Below are 13926 nucleotides of genomic sequence, written 5' to 3'. Positions count from 1 at the left end.
TCTCTAATTGGAGATCATACTTAAGTAGGGTTTTTTTCCACCTGGGTTTGTGGGAGATTGTTTTTGAGTAGTGTATGTTTCACCTCTGCGTCACAGTTTATTGTTTATGTATCGCATAGTTTCACGCTGAAAATAAAATGTGGAACACACACACACGCTGCACTTTGGTCTGCCTCTTCCCACGACAACCGTGACAGGTGTTTTTTTTAATTTATGTTACAGTGAGCAAATTTTTGAGCTGTGTTTTGTTTCAATCAAAGCACATTTTTCCTAGTGGCGTGCTGTTGAGTTGTGGCAGTATGCACAATCATCCTAAAATCTCATAAGAAATTGTTTGACTTACAGTAACGTTATGCTATTGTATTGGGTTCTGTTATGTACAATACTATCATTATGTGATCTTGCAGACATTGATTCAGCTTTGATCCAACTTTATTAGACGAGCAGCATTCACCAGAGTAGCCTGTTCTCCATGAGTAGAGCACAGATTGCGTAAGTAGAGAATCCCACACATGCGCAAAAAATTAGGAATAACGGTCCAGCTAAGTCGGATCCGCAGCCTTTCTGTTTTTTTGGGTGCGGGTGCCCCCTAGCAGCCCTAAACCGGTCACTTATGCCCAGGGCCAGCCCCGCCCTAGGCTTACAAACATCAATTTCCTCAAAACACACCACTGTTACTGAATTCACAATAATGAACATAGTGACATTTTTTACTCAAACTGACAAACACAAATCAGAAAACAAGTCCATGCTAAGTACACAACTTGAAAGACACCCATCATGTTGAGTGATTTTCATTATCAGTACACCCTCTAGTCCATTACAGCAGAGGACACAAAAACACAAGTAAGCCAACCAATGGTGCCAGATGCCACCTGTCTGTTTATTAGGGATGTTGCATTCTTCCTCTCACACACACACACACACACACACACACACACACACACACACACACACACACACACACACACACACACACACACACACACACACACACACACACACACACACACACACACACACACGTTCAGCGTTCATATGAGAAATTGTTATAGCCCTGGGATATTGGACATTTAATACAATCTTTTTTTGTGTGAGTTGTTGCCAAAATTTCAATCTGTACATGTTTAATGTTGGCTACATTAAGTCATGCAAACAGCACCAGAGTGGTTATAGTTTAATGGGAAACTTTGGCTAATGCATTTCCAGTACCGACTCAACGGGAAAACAATCAGCACAACCACAACACGGGCTTTGGCAGACCTCTTAAACCTTCTGCGTTCCTCATAAAAAGAACAGTCTTCCTTAAGCTCTCCACTACTGGTCATTTGGAAACATTTTTGTTTTTAAGACAAGACTGATTTATTTAATCATCAAGAACCAGAATATACAAAACAGTGGTTGAAGCAACCAAATAACAATCCTGAGTCACGCAGACATAACTTAATAACCTAAAATAAAAACAAAAAAACTAACAGTATCTTGGGTACAAATGGAACAAACTTGTGTGAAATGCATACGGAACATGACCAAAGCCTTAAGATTTAAGATGGGGTAATTAACATTGCAGAAGCCAGCCCCCCAAATGGGGTCAAGTGTCTTTTATCATGGAGGCCATCTGTTGTGTATGGTAGCAAAATGCCAAAATGATGTTATAATACTGTTTATGCACCCGAATGGTTGTTTTTTTGCAATAGAGTAGGGTTCTTCGAACTCTCTCTCCCTTTCTGAGTGAACTGAGAGGAGTCTTTAAAGCTTGGCCTGGCATCTGATTAAGTGATGGCTATAAAACCAACAGCCACATTCCATTGTGATTAGTGGTGCAGGAGAGGGAGATGTCTCTGGCCTGACTGAGCCTGCATTCCATAGATAAGATGTGGTGGTTGTGTCTTGCGATAGAGATAGCCTGGAGGAGTAGAGCAAACATTTTATTGTGTTAACAGATCAGCCTGGCAAAGGATTAACTACCAGCAGCAGTAAACAAAAAGGATTATTAATTTCGTTTTTTTTATGTTAACAATAGTTCATTAGCCCTGTTTAAAACTTATCTTTGGTCTTCATTGAGTCTGAGAAGTCACCCTGAACACGTGGAGAAGGGTAGAGCCGTCTGCCTCTGAATCAGCTGGTCAGCAGTTAACTATGTAGAGAATGTGCTTAAGTCATACGGATACAAAATAACAAAACTGATAAAATAGCACGGATTCTATTTGCACAGGTTTTTATTTTGCGTAAGAAACCAATAAATACGTTTATAAAAAGAGAGGACAGGCCTCTATGTTTTAGGACTCCGGTGCAATGTAATATCTTGGGGACAAACTAAATCAAATCAAATTTTATTTGTCACATGCTCCGAATACAACAGGTGAAATGCTTATTTACAAGCCCTTAACTATTTCTTGAACTGTATTGTTGGTTAAGAAAATATTTACTAAATAAACAAAAGTAAAAATACTAAAATAAAAATAAAAAGTAACATAATTAAAATAACAAGGCTATATACAGGGGGTACCGGTACCAAGTCAATGTGCGGGGGAACAGGTTAGTTTGAGTTATTTTGTACATCTAGGTAGGGGTAAAGTGACCATGCATAATAATAAACAGCTAGTAGCAGCAGTGTAAAAACAACGGGGGGGGGGGGGGGGGGGGGTCAATGTAAATAGTCCGGGTGGCCATTTGATGAATTGTTCAGTAGTCTTATGGCTTGGGATTAGAAGGTGTTAAGGAGCCTTTTGGTCTTAGACTTGGCACTTTTCAGTCTCCTGAGGGGGAGAAGGTGCTGTCGTGCCCTCTTCACGACTGTCTTGGTGTGTTTGGACCATGATAGTTTGTTAGTGATGTGGACACCAAGGAACTTGAAGCTCTCAACCTGCTCCACTACAGCCCCATCGATGTTAATGGGGGCCAGTTCTTTGATGTCCTCCCTATAGGCTGTCTCATTGTTGTCAGTGATCACTGTTGTATCATCAGCAAACTTAAATGAGGGTGTTGGAGTCGTGTTTGGCCACGCAGTTGTGGGTGAACAGGGAGTATAGGAGGGGACGAAGCACGCACCCCTGAGGGGCCCCAGTGTTGAGGATCAGCAGTCTTGCTCACATGTGCTACCGAGAGTGTGATCACACAGTCGTCCAGAATGGCTGGTGATCTAATGAATGCTTCAGTGTTGCTTGCCTCGAAGTGAGTATAAAAAGGCATTTAGCTCGTCTGGTAGGCTCGCGTCACTGGGCAGCTCGTGGCTGGGTTTCCCTTTGTAGTTTGTAATAGTTTTCATGCCCTGCCACATCCGACGAGCGTCAGAGCCGGTGTAGTAGGATTCAATCTTAGTCCTGTATTGACACTTTGCCTGTTTGATGGTTCATCTGAGGGCGTAGCGGGATTTCTTATAAGCGTCCGGATTAGTGTCCCGATCCTTGAAAGCGGCAGCTCTAGTCTTTAGCTCGGTGCGGATGTTCCCTGTAATCCATGGCTTCTGGTTGGGATATGTACGTACGGTCACTGTGGGGACGATGTCGTCGATGCACTTATTGATGAAGCAGTATACTCCTCAATGCCATTGGATGAATCCCGGAACATGTTCCATTCTGTGCTAGCAAAACAGTTCTGTAGCGTAGCATCCGTGTCATCTGACCACTTCCATATTGAGCGAGTCACAGGTACTTCCTGTTTAGTTTTTGCTTGTAAGCAGGAATCAGGATAGAACTATGGTCAGATTTGTCAAATGGAGGGCGAGAGAGAGCTTTGTATGGATCCCTCTGGTGGCACATGTGACATGCTGGTCGAAATTTGGTCAAACAGATTTAAGTTTGCCTGCATTAAAGTCCCCGGCCACTAGGAGCGCTGCTTCTGGATGAGCATTTTTTTGTTTACTTATGGCCTTATATAGATCGTTGAGTGCGGTCTTAGTGCCAGCATCGGTTTGGGGTGGTAAATAGACAGCTACGAATAATATAGATGAGAACTCTGTTGGTAGATAGAGTACCTCATGATAAGCTGTAGACCACACTATCTCAGGCGAGCAGTACCTCGAGACTTCTTTAATATTAGAAATTGTGCACCAGCTGTTATTTAGAAATAGACACCTCCCCGCCCCTCGTCTTACCAGATGTAGCTTCTCTGTCCTGCCGACGCATGGAATACCCAGCCAGCTCTATAGTATCCGTGTCATCGTTCAGCCACGACTTGGTGAAACATAAGATAGTACAGTTTTTAATGTCACGTTGGTAGGATATTCTTAATCGTAGATCATCCATTTTATTTTCCAGTGACTGCACGTTGGCCAATAGTATGGATGGTAGTGGAAGTTTACTCACTCACCTACGAATTCTCAGAAGGATGTCCGACCTCCACCCCTTTTTTCTCCATCTTTTCTTCACGCAAATGACGGGGTTTGGGCCTGGTCTCGAGAATGCAGTATATCCTTTGCGTCGGATTCGTTAAAGAAAAAAATCTTTGTCCAGTTCGAGGTGAGTAATCACTGTTCTGATGTCTAGAAGCTCTTTTCGGTCATAAGAGACGGTAGCAGCAACATTATGTACAAAATAAGTTACAAACAACAAAACAGCACAGTTGGTTAGGAGCCCGTAAAATGGCAGCCATCCCCTCCGGTGCCATTATTTAAAGCATACATAAAGCACAAGCTCTTCAAGGTGAAGTTAAACGCGTCATGTAGACAGCGTTGGAGGAGTACATACTCCGCACATTATGCCTTCACTTCAGCTTCCTTTGATTCACCGTTTTCTGTTTTTTTTGTTTCCACTTGTTCTTCCTCATCAGCTGGGTTCTTCACAGGGTGGTCAACCCCCTCATCAGCTGGGTCCTTCACAGGGTGGTCAACCCCCTCATCAGCTGGGTCCTTCACAGGGTGGTCAACCCCCTCATCAGCTGGGTCCTTCACAGGGTGGTCAACCCCCTCATCAGCTGGGTGCTTCACAGGGTGGTCAACCCCCTCATCAGCTGGGTGCTTCACAGGCTGGTCAACCCCCTCATCAGCTGGGCGCTTCACAGGCTGGTCAACCTCCTCATCAGCTGGGCGCTTCACACGCTGGTCAACCTCCACATCAGCTGGGCGCTTCACACGCTGGTCAACCTCCTCATCAGCTGGGCGCTTCACAGGCTGGTCAACCTCCTCATCAGCTGGGCGCTTCACACGCTGGTCAACCTCCTCATCAGCTGGGCGCTTCACAGGCTGGTCAACCTCCTCATCAGCTGGGCGCTTCACAGGCTGGTCAACCTCATCAGCTGGGCGCTTCACAGGCTGGTCAACCTCATCAGCTGGGTGCTTCACAGGGTGGTCAACCTCATTAGCTGGGTGCTTCACAGGGTGGTCAACCTCATCAGCTGGGTGCTTCACAGGGTGGTCAACCTCATCACAGCTTCTTCTGCATCCTTAGCTTCCAGTCCCTCTCCATCCTCCTCTTCCTTCTCACCCTCAGGGGTTTCTTCAGAATCATCTAAACAATTGGTCTTCTCTGCACCATGTGTGTGTGTGTTCCATTGCTGTTGGCTGGTGCGTCCCGACTGCCATTCTCCTTCTCCTCCAGCTCCTCTTTCTTCTCTTTGAGCTCCTTTCTGAAATCTCGGTGGTTGTGTCTACTGCGGTATCAGCCATATTTAGTTTAATATAAGGGTATAATATGTTTCAGAAATAAATAAGTGTTTGATGCCTCTTCTTAGTCGTCTTCTCTGCTTCTTCAACAACAGCTTCCTCTTCTTCTGTTGCTCTTTCCTTCACCATCTCTTTTATCATCCCCATAGTGTTCCACACCTCATCCAGTTCTCCTCTGTCTTCTTTTACTTCCTCCACATCTCCGTTCACTCCTGTACTGCCCAGGTGAAATAGAGGAGAGTGACTGTAAACATACTACAGCATCATTCTGCAGCATAATGCAGGACAATCACATTTAAAAAAATATATTAACAGCAAATGACAGTTAACAAGAATGTCAAACAATGTTATGTCAATTTAAATGAACTACTCTATCATAGTGTATAATAGTGTAATAAATAAGTAAATATATGCATGTCGGGTGTTATGAAATCCCTCTAACAGCTCTGTAATATCACAACATTATAAACTAGCAAGTCTCAATTTGAAAGTCAAACAGATGACAAAGTATTGCACTTCACAAAGTCTAAAACATAAGTTCATTCATTGCACTTAATTCTCCCCTACCTTGAGATCTCTGCTGGACAGAAGCACACAGTTGAGTCGTGACTTCAGATACACCTGAAAGGGAGACGAAGAGAAAGAATCTCAAACTTTTACTGAACACAATTATTCAAAACTGTGTAGGAGGCTTCACTAATGATGGATTATGTAGCTGGCTTCAAGTGTGCGGAGAGTGTAAGTGTGTGTCTGTGTGTGTGTGTACCTTGTTCTGTAGAGAGCGGTTCTCCAGGCTGTGTACACTCAGAAAGTGATCCAAACCACAAGAAGCCACCAGAGGGAGAGAAGGGTGGGACTGAAGCCCCCGCACCTCTCCTGCCAGCCCCTTTAAACACCCACACACTAGGCCTGCAGCGAATGGAGAGAACACGAGGAGGAGGAGGGGTTAGAGAAAAAAGAGACTGTAGTCAAGGGGAGAGGATCTCACAGAACAAAGGCACGCAACATGCTCTCGCACACACAAAAAAAGCTTAAATCGGACTATCAGAAGATAATTATTGCTGCTACAGGCAAAACAATTAAGTTAAACAGAAGCTTCAAAGAGCACATATAGCAAATGCATCTCTAATGTAGCACAATGGCAAATACAGTTGAAGTCAGAAGTTTACATACACTTAGGTTGGAGTCATTAAAACTCGTTTTTCAACCACTCCACAAATTTCTTGTTAACAAACTATAGTTTTGGCAAGTCAGTTAGGACATCTACTTTGTGCATGACAAGTAATGTTTCCAAAAAAAGATTTACAGACAGATAATTTCACTTATAATTCACTGTATCACAATTTCCTGAAGATCAGAAGTTTACATACACTAATTTGATTGTGCCTTTAAACAGCTTAGAAAATTCCAGAAAATGATGTCATGGCTTTAGAAGCTTCTGATAGGCTTATTGACATAATTTGAGTCAATTGGAGATGTACCTGTGGATGTATTTCAAGGCCTACCTTCAAACTCAGTGCCTCTTTGCTTGACATCATGGGAAAATCAAAAGAAATCAGCCAAGACCTCAGAAAAAAAATTGTAAACCTCCACAAGTCTGGTTCATCCTTGGGGGCAATTTCCAAATGCCTGAAGGTACCACGATCATCTGTACAAACAATAGTACGCAAGTATAAACACCATGAGACCATGCAGCCGTCATACCGCTCAGGAAGGAGACGAGATAAACATACTTTGGTGCGAAAAGTGCAAAATCAATCCCAGAACAACAGCAAAGGACCTTGTGAAGATGCTGGAGGAAACAGGTACAAAAGTGTCTATATCCACAGTTAAACCAGTCCTATATCAACACAACCTGAAAAGCCGCTCAGCAAGGAAGAAGCCACTGCTCCAAAACCGGCAGAAAAAAGCCAGACTACAGTTTGCAACTGCACATGGGAACAAAGATTGTACTTTTCGGAGAAATGTCCTCTGGTCTGATGAAACAAATATAGAACTGTTTGGCCATAATGACCATCGTTATGTTTGGAGGAAAAAGGGGGAGGCTTGCAAGCCGAAGAACACCATCCCAACCGTGAAGCACGGGGGTGGCAGCATCATGTTGTGCAGGAGGGACAAAATAGATGGCATCATGAGGAAGGAACATTATGTGGATATATTGAAGCAACATCTCAAGACATCAATCAGGAAGTTAAAGCTTGTTCACAAATGGGTCTTCCAAATGGACAATGACCGCAAGCATACTTCCACAGTTGTGGCAAAGTGGCTTAAGGAACAACAAAGTCAAGGTTTTGGAGTGGCCATCACAAAGCCCTGACCTCAATCCTATAAAACATCTGTGGGCAGAACTGAAAAAGCGTGTGCAAGCAAGGAGGTCTACAAACCTTTACTCAGTTACACCAGCTCTGTCAGGAGTAATGGGCCAAAATTCACCCAGCTTATTGTGGGAAGCTTGTGGAAGGCTACCCAAAACGTTTGACCCAAGTTAAACAATTTAAAGGCAATGCTACAATTCACTCTACTATTATTCTGACATTCCACATTCTTAAAATAAAGTGGTGATCCTAACTGACCTAAGACAGGACATTTTTACTAGGATTAAATGTCAGGAATTGTGAAAAACTGAGTTTAAATGTATTTGGCTAAGGTGTATGTAAACTTCCGACTTCAACTGCACATACATGGACAAAAAGATAAAGAAGCTGACATGGAAAAGTACTGAAGCAGATCACTAAGCAACTGCACAATCATTACAACAAGCGGAAAGAGACATCGACTCCCACATTCCCCTTTCCGCAGACCTAAGATGGCGAGTTGGCCATGTGTGTTGCCCACTGTAACACTGTCTTGGTTGGCAGGCAGGGAGAGGGCTGTGGGGGGGTACTCCCCAAACTGCCTCTAGAACAGGACACCTCTGGGGAGAGGCTGGACCATACACTCACACCTAACAGCGGGAAAAAAAACTATTAAATCAGTAAAAAAAATAGGTTGCTTTTGTTACGTTGTTAGATAGATGAATGAGGCAAAGAGACGTGAGTCAAGTTAAGATGTTTAATGGTTTGCTTATGTAGCAATGATACAAACCATACATCAGGGTACTTGAACTTGACCAATTAAGTGATAATGCCCGAGGAGCCGGTGTTTGGAGGATATATTGGCACGGGTGTTGTTAAGCTCAAGATGAAGTCGAGGGCATTATCACTTTTATACAATGGGTTACCAACATACTCAAATTATGATTGACATATTTTCATTAAAAACATTATTTTGATGAATTTATTCATACTATTTTATCCTTCCACAAGACAGAGTCCCGGGTTGCTACCCAAGCCGGCTGGTCGTTCGTTCTGTCGGTTGCTAGAGAGTCGAACCAGTCGTTCAGTCATTTTGTTCTGTATCTATGGACGAGACCCAGTCGTTCATTCTAAATGTTCCATTTCCATACTGGCTGGCAACGTTCTTATGCCTTGCTTGCTAGCTAGCCAACTACAGCTAACTTACAGTCACGTCAAACAGTGAAGCCAGAATAACAACAGTAGCTGCATTTACATTTGTTTAAGCTGTTTTCTAGTGACATTTATTTTGATACATCCATAACAATGAGCTAATGAGGCGCAATTTCACCTGGCATAGAAAATGTGCTCTATCCTCAGGACACTGTCGTTCAGAGGAGCTAGCCAACAACCCTTCTAACACAGTGACTTCAAAAAGGAGATGCTTTTTATAGTGGAGATCAAGTTTAGAAGTTGCTTGGCTCGGCTGATGTGACAGTGGACTGCGCAGTCAGATGGAACAGAGTAAATAGGCATCATAGCTTTAGCCGGTGGTAACTTGTGGAATAGACACCGGCTGGAATGCGGTTTTAACCAATCAACATTCAGGATTAGAACCACCCGTTGTATAATATGAATGAACCCTTTACAGGACAGTTTCACCCCCCAAAAATGGACTGAGCTGAGCCAAACCCAGTGTGCCAAAATGTACTGCGCTGGCCTGGTTGCGTATCTAACAAAACGCGTCAAACTCCTGCCGAATGTATCGTTTGAGTACAGGGAAAGACTCCAAGGCTGAGGAGACCAGCAGACCCAGTCTAAGAACAGGGCTTGTACAGGGAAAGACAAGACAGACAGACCTGGTGTTGACCTGTGCAGGTGTCTATCTTGTCTGCAATGAAGGCCATGTCTCTAACCCACTCTGGCACCCGCAGGTCCAGCCAATCATTACGCACCTGCAGCATAAAGAAGCTGTGTCAATGCACCAACACCAAAACATAAAATACTATGTAGACGTTCCCACTGTAATTCCTTGAAATGTAGTTGTTAGACTCTTACATTCTTGGAGGTGAAGGCTGTTCTCTTTCCCTCCTGTAGGCACTTGGTAGCGCTGCGAGGGATTCTGTCACATCCGACAAACATTCTTCCCAACATTTATTTCAACCTAGATATAGGGACAGGGGTTATGTTCAAGAAAATGTCAGTCAACGTCAATCATTCATAAGTATATAGTATCCATCTGCAATGTAACAACCTCTGGGAAGCCTGAGTGGTATTCTGGCAAAATCAATCAAATGTTATTTATAAAGCCTTTTTTACATCAGCAGATGTCACAAAGTGCTGTACAGAAACCCAGCCTAAAACCCCAAACAGCAAGCAATGCAGATGTAGACGCACGGTGCAAGAGTTGTTCATTCACTCTGTCTGTATTGCCCTCCTTCCAGACCCTCTGCAGTCCTGTCTCCACACACGTGATCCGAGCACTGCAGAGACACACAGGGAGAGAGTCGTCCAGTAGTATCCTCAACACATGACCTCAGAGCTGCTGGTGTGTAATGACAGTGTGCTGGAACAACAGCTCCTGTACCGTGTTATGACCAGTGTCTTTATCTACACCACTATACCGGTCTGTGACGGCGAGTCCTGTGAACCTGCCCTGGTTGCTCTCCCCACACCGTCTGGTCTCAGTAATGATGCCCTTCTCTGTGCTGAACCTCTTCACTGTGCCATTCACAGTCCCCACCTGCACCTCGATCAGACAAGACAGGTAAGTAGCACAATGGCCCAACAACCACAATGCAAACATTCAGACCTATGTGCACTCTAAATACATCAATGACCAACAGATCAGACATCATCATGGGCTCCATTACTCTCTAGAGCCCCCATACACACCTCAGTCTCCTGTGGCTCTCCCCAGCCCAGGACACACACTTCCTGGTCCCGACTGAGGCAGTTCATCTCACAGAAGTTGAATGCATGTTTTTTGGATAGGCTCACACCTAATGAAACAAACACACAGTGTAAATGATAGCCATTTAAATATCCCGATAGTGTACATGGCCATCATTCCTTAAACAATCGGTGTTGCATTAGGGAAAAGTACTGTCAAGCTAGGGAAGTTAGCTAGCAAACACGTGGGTTGCTAGATAGTTAGCTCTAACAAATAGCACACACAACAAAATGACAGCATGGCTAATTTACCGAGTTACATCATTTTTACCTTTCAATATCCCTGTTTCTGATCCAACCCATACTGAACAAACTTGACTTATGTCTTCCATGAACAAGAAAGAAAAGATTGTCAAGAAAACAACAACAAACGTTCTAACACGTCATGGCGTGTCCATAATGTCATCCGTAGGGATACACATCTCACCGGAATTCTGTTACGACCTACATTTTCATATATAAAATATGCAGCAGATGGTGCTCTTGAGCTTTACATTTTATATCAGTCCAAGCTATCCAAAATCCACAGGCATTATTGCACACAAATAATATCAGTCAGACTGATATTTAAGGGCCATACAGTACATACATACTGTGCACAGAAAAAACCCACAAGACACCAACAAAGAACAAATTCGATTTTGTTGTTGTTTCTACATTATGTAAGATTCCATTACTTCATTTTCAAAATGTGTTTTTGTTTAATTTCCTTGTTATATGATTTTTTTTCTCACATTTTCCCATTTGTAATCATTGAGGTAGAGTAGGGGACAGGCAGAGGAGAAGATGGCTAATCAATCAGAGGAGAGTTTGTGAGTCTTCAGGTCACCCTGGGGGATTTACCAGAGATTAGCTGTTGGGACGGATTTAGTGGGTGACAAAAGACGGGCCAGGGATGGGGATTAGGGGGAAACAGCATGGGCACTTTAAAATCAAAAGCCAAAGATTTGTGGGAATTAAAAAAGTGTGGAAATCCTCCCAAGAGAAGAGGGCCAGAGATACTGACAATGTTAGGGTAGAAAGGGATGAGAGTGAAAACAGCAGGCCCACAGAAAGAGAGAGGTAGCTTGGAGAGAACAGAGAAGGGAGGGGAAAAAAGTAAGAGAAATAATCCCATAATTACAAGAAAAGAGTGAAAGCCTTTTCATCTTTCTCAAAATGACTGAAGAATAGGACACCAGTGTCATGACAAAGGGGGAAGAAGGAGTGAGAGCGAGAGAGAGCAAGAGATGAAGAGAGAGAAGGAGACATAAAGAGAGAGAGAGAGAGCGAGAAAGAGAGAGAGAGGAGACAAAGGGAGAGCAAGCGAGAAAGGGAGCAGAGGGAGGGATAGATAGAGACAAACAAGGGAAGCTGGAAAAAAGATTCAAAGCTTGCCCTGCCCCCTCATCCATATCTGGGGAACAAGGGAATACGGCAACAGATACAAGCCAGGGAGAGAGGGACCGAGAGAGAGAGAGACCTAGAGAGAGAGAGAGACTGTTGAATGAACTTGGCCATTACAAACATTGTAATAGACAGTCAGAAAGAGAAGAAGAAGAAGAGACTGAGGAGAACAGAAGTCTTTCTTCAAAATCGTTCCATTATTTTTTTAGAGGAAGAGAAGAGAAAGCATAAGGGGGAGTTTTGGAGAGAGAGAAGCGAAAGAGGAGGGGGGGGGGCGAGATAAATAATTAATTAACTCAGACTTCAAAGGGCTGTGGAGATGTTTTTCCTTTCTTGAGAAAAATAATCGTACCAAAATAACAAAAAGCGTCTTAACGTCTAACATTGTTGATTCTCTAAATGTAGTTTTTTCACCCTGCAAGTGAGCACTGAAAAGCATATGCGTGAAGAAATCTCATGGACGCGACTGAGATGGACAGAGAAAGGCAAGATAGAAAATTCTGACATGGTGTCAACCCATATTGACAGAGACAAAGTGTGGAGAGGAAGGAGTGGGATATTCAGTGAGAGACGCATCTACCCCCAGACACAGGTACACTCTGATCAATATTAAGATCAATCGAAATATCCATTGTCATCATCACAGATTATATTTATCCTGATACATCATTCATCAATCTTTATTGCTTCTCGACTTCAGCATGGAGTGCCTAAGAATGATATCATATTGCAGTTTGTTTATATTCTACTCTATACATTACAACACCGTTCATCAAATCATTTTAAGCTATTATTGTTAAAGTGATCACTTGATTGTAAGCTAATAATCTTTGTTCATTTTGCTATTCTAAATTATCACTAATAGCTATCATTGTATGAATATTTGTTTAATTGTACATGTATGAATAGCTGTTATTGGATGAAAAGTAAAATCCTTCCTCTTTACATGAATGGAAAATTATTATATGACTCTAAAAGTATAAACAGTCATCTCTTCCTTAACAACATATCCGCTCTGTTTAAAACCATTGAAATATCAGAATTGAATAAAAAACATCTCTTTTGAATAATATCTAATACCATTTACCACTATTTTTCCTATTACAGATGTTTAATAACAATTATATTGTTCTTGAAATATGTGCCATCTTCAGTGGCAAAGTGGACATTATAAACGGGAGAGTGGACAGACACGTTAAGAACACAACAATCCCTGTCTGTCAGAATCAGAGGAGGCTGGGACCAGAGGAGAGAGCATTGCTCAGCTGTAGTTGTTCTCCCTGAACAACTGTGCCTGTCGACCACTTTATGTGTGAAAAGCTTTTGCACAGTGAAGGAGAAAAGCTTTTGCACAGTGAAGGAGAAAAGCTTTTGCACAGTGAAGGAGAAAAGCTTTGGCACAGACACATGAAAAGGGAAGAGGAACTCAAGAAGAAGGACCAACTGTGTAACCTAGATAAGCTGAAATAGAAAGACCACAGCAGACTGGAGAGCAGAGCAGGATTTCTTTCTTCCAGAACTTCTGCTCCTCACTTGGACAATAAGGGCTCTCAATACAACTTGAGAGGGGGGGGGGGGCAGTCAGAGTGTCAGGGGGAGGGAGAGAGGAAGAACAGACAATAACCTCCTGAGAGAAAGGAGGCATAGTCCGCAATAGAGAGAGGAGGGGAAAGTTCCCCCTCTCTCGACCCATCTCATCGTCAGGCTGGCTGG

General features: G+C 43.1%; 2 protein-coding genes across 4 annotated transcripts in view; one reads left to right on the top strand and one right to left on the bottom strand.

Annotated features, from left to right (window-relative positions):
- Window positions 1-414: 414 nt before the first annotated feature.
- LOC106603138 (WD repeat-containing protein 74) lies at window positions 415-11246 on the bottom strand. Of its 3 annotated transcripts, XM_082974492.1 has the most exons (11): window positions 11099-11246; window positions 10771-10877; window positions 10500-10618; window positions 10273-10358; window positions 9934-10039; window positions 8404-9830; window positions 6369-6511; window positions 6170-6223; window positions 4312-5819; window positions 4097-4175; window positions 415-2137 (listed from the first exon to the last, which is right to left on the bottom strand). In XM_082974492.1, exons 1-5 carry the CDS (start codon window positions 11157-11159, stop codon window positions 10035-10037), a joined length of 378 nt encoding a protein of 125 aa, XP_082830618.1. In that variant the 5' UTR covers window positions 11160-11246; the 3' UTR covers window positions 415-2137; window positions 4097-4175; window positions 4312-5819; window positions 6170-6223; window positions 6369-6511; window positions 8404-9830; window positions 9934-10034. The 3 variants fall into 3 exon arrangements, with proteins under 3 accessions (XP_082830618.1, XP_082830617.1, XP_082830616.1); XM_082974491.1 differs by having other exon boundaries at window positions 4097-5819; XM_082974490.1 differs by lacking the exons at window positions 415-2137; window positions 4097-4175 and having other exon boundaries at window positions 5382-5819; window positions 8404-8546; window positions 9735-9830.
- Window positions 11247-12051: 805 nt separating this feature from the next.
- Window positions 12052-13926, top strand: part of LOC106603137 (protein cornichon homolog 2) — a 9182-nt gene continuing 7307 nt past the window's right edge. Inside the window, exons 1-2 of the mRNA XM_014196419.3 lie at window positions 12052-12805; window positions 13321-13926. The exon at window positions 13321-13926 is cut by the window's right edge and continues 88 nt beyond it. The gene's annotated coding sequence lies outside the window, so the exon portion shown is untranslated. The remainder of the gene's footprint in view (window positions 12806-13320) is intronic.

Source organism: Salmo salar, chromosome 04 (genome assembly GCF_965601325.2).
Source record: "Salmo salar chromosome 04, fSalSal1, whole genome shotgun sequence".
In the NCBI taxonomy this organism is placed as follows: Eukaryota; Metazoa; Chordata; class Actinopteri; order Salmoniformes; family Salmonidae; genus Salmo; species Salmo salar.
This window is presented reverse-complemented; position numbering and strand designations above follow the sequence as displayed.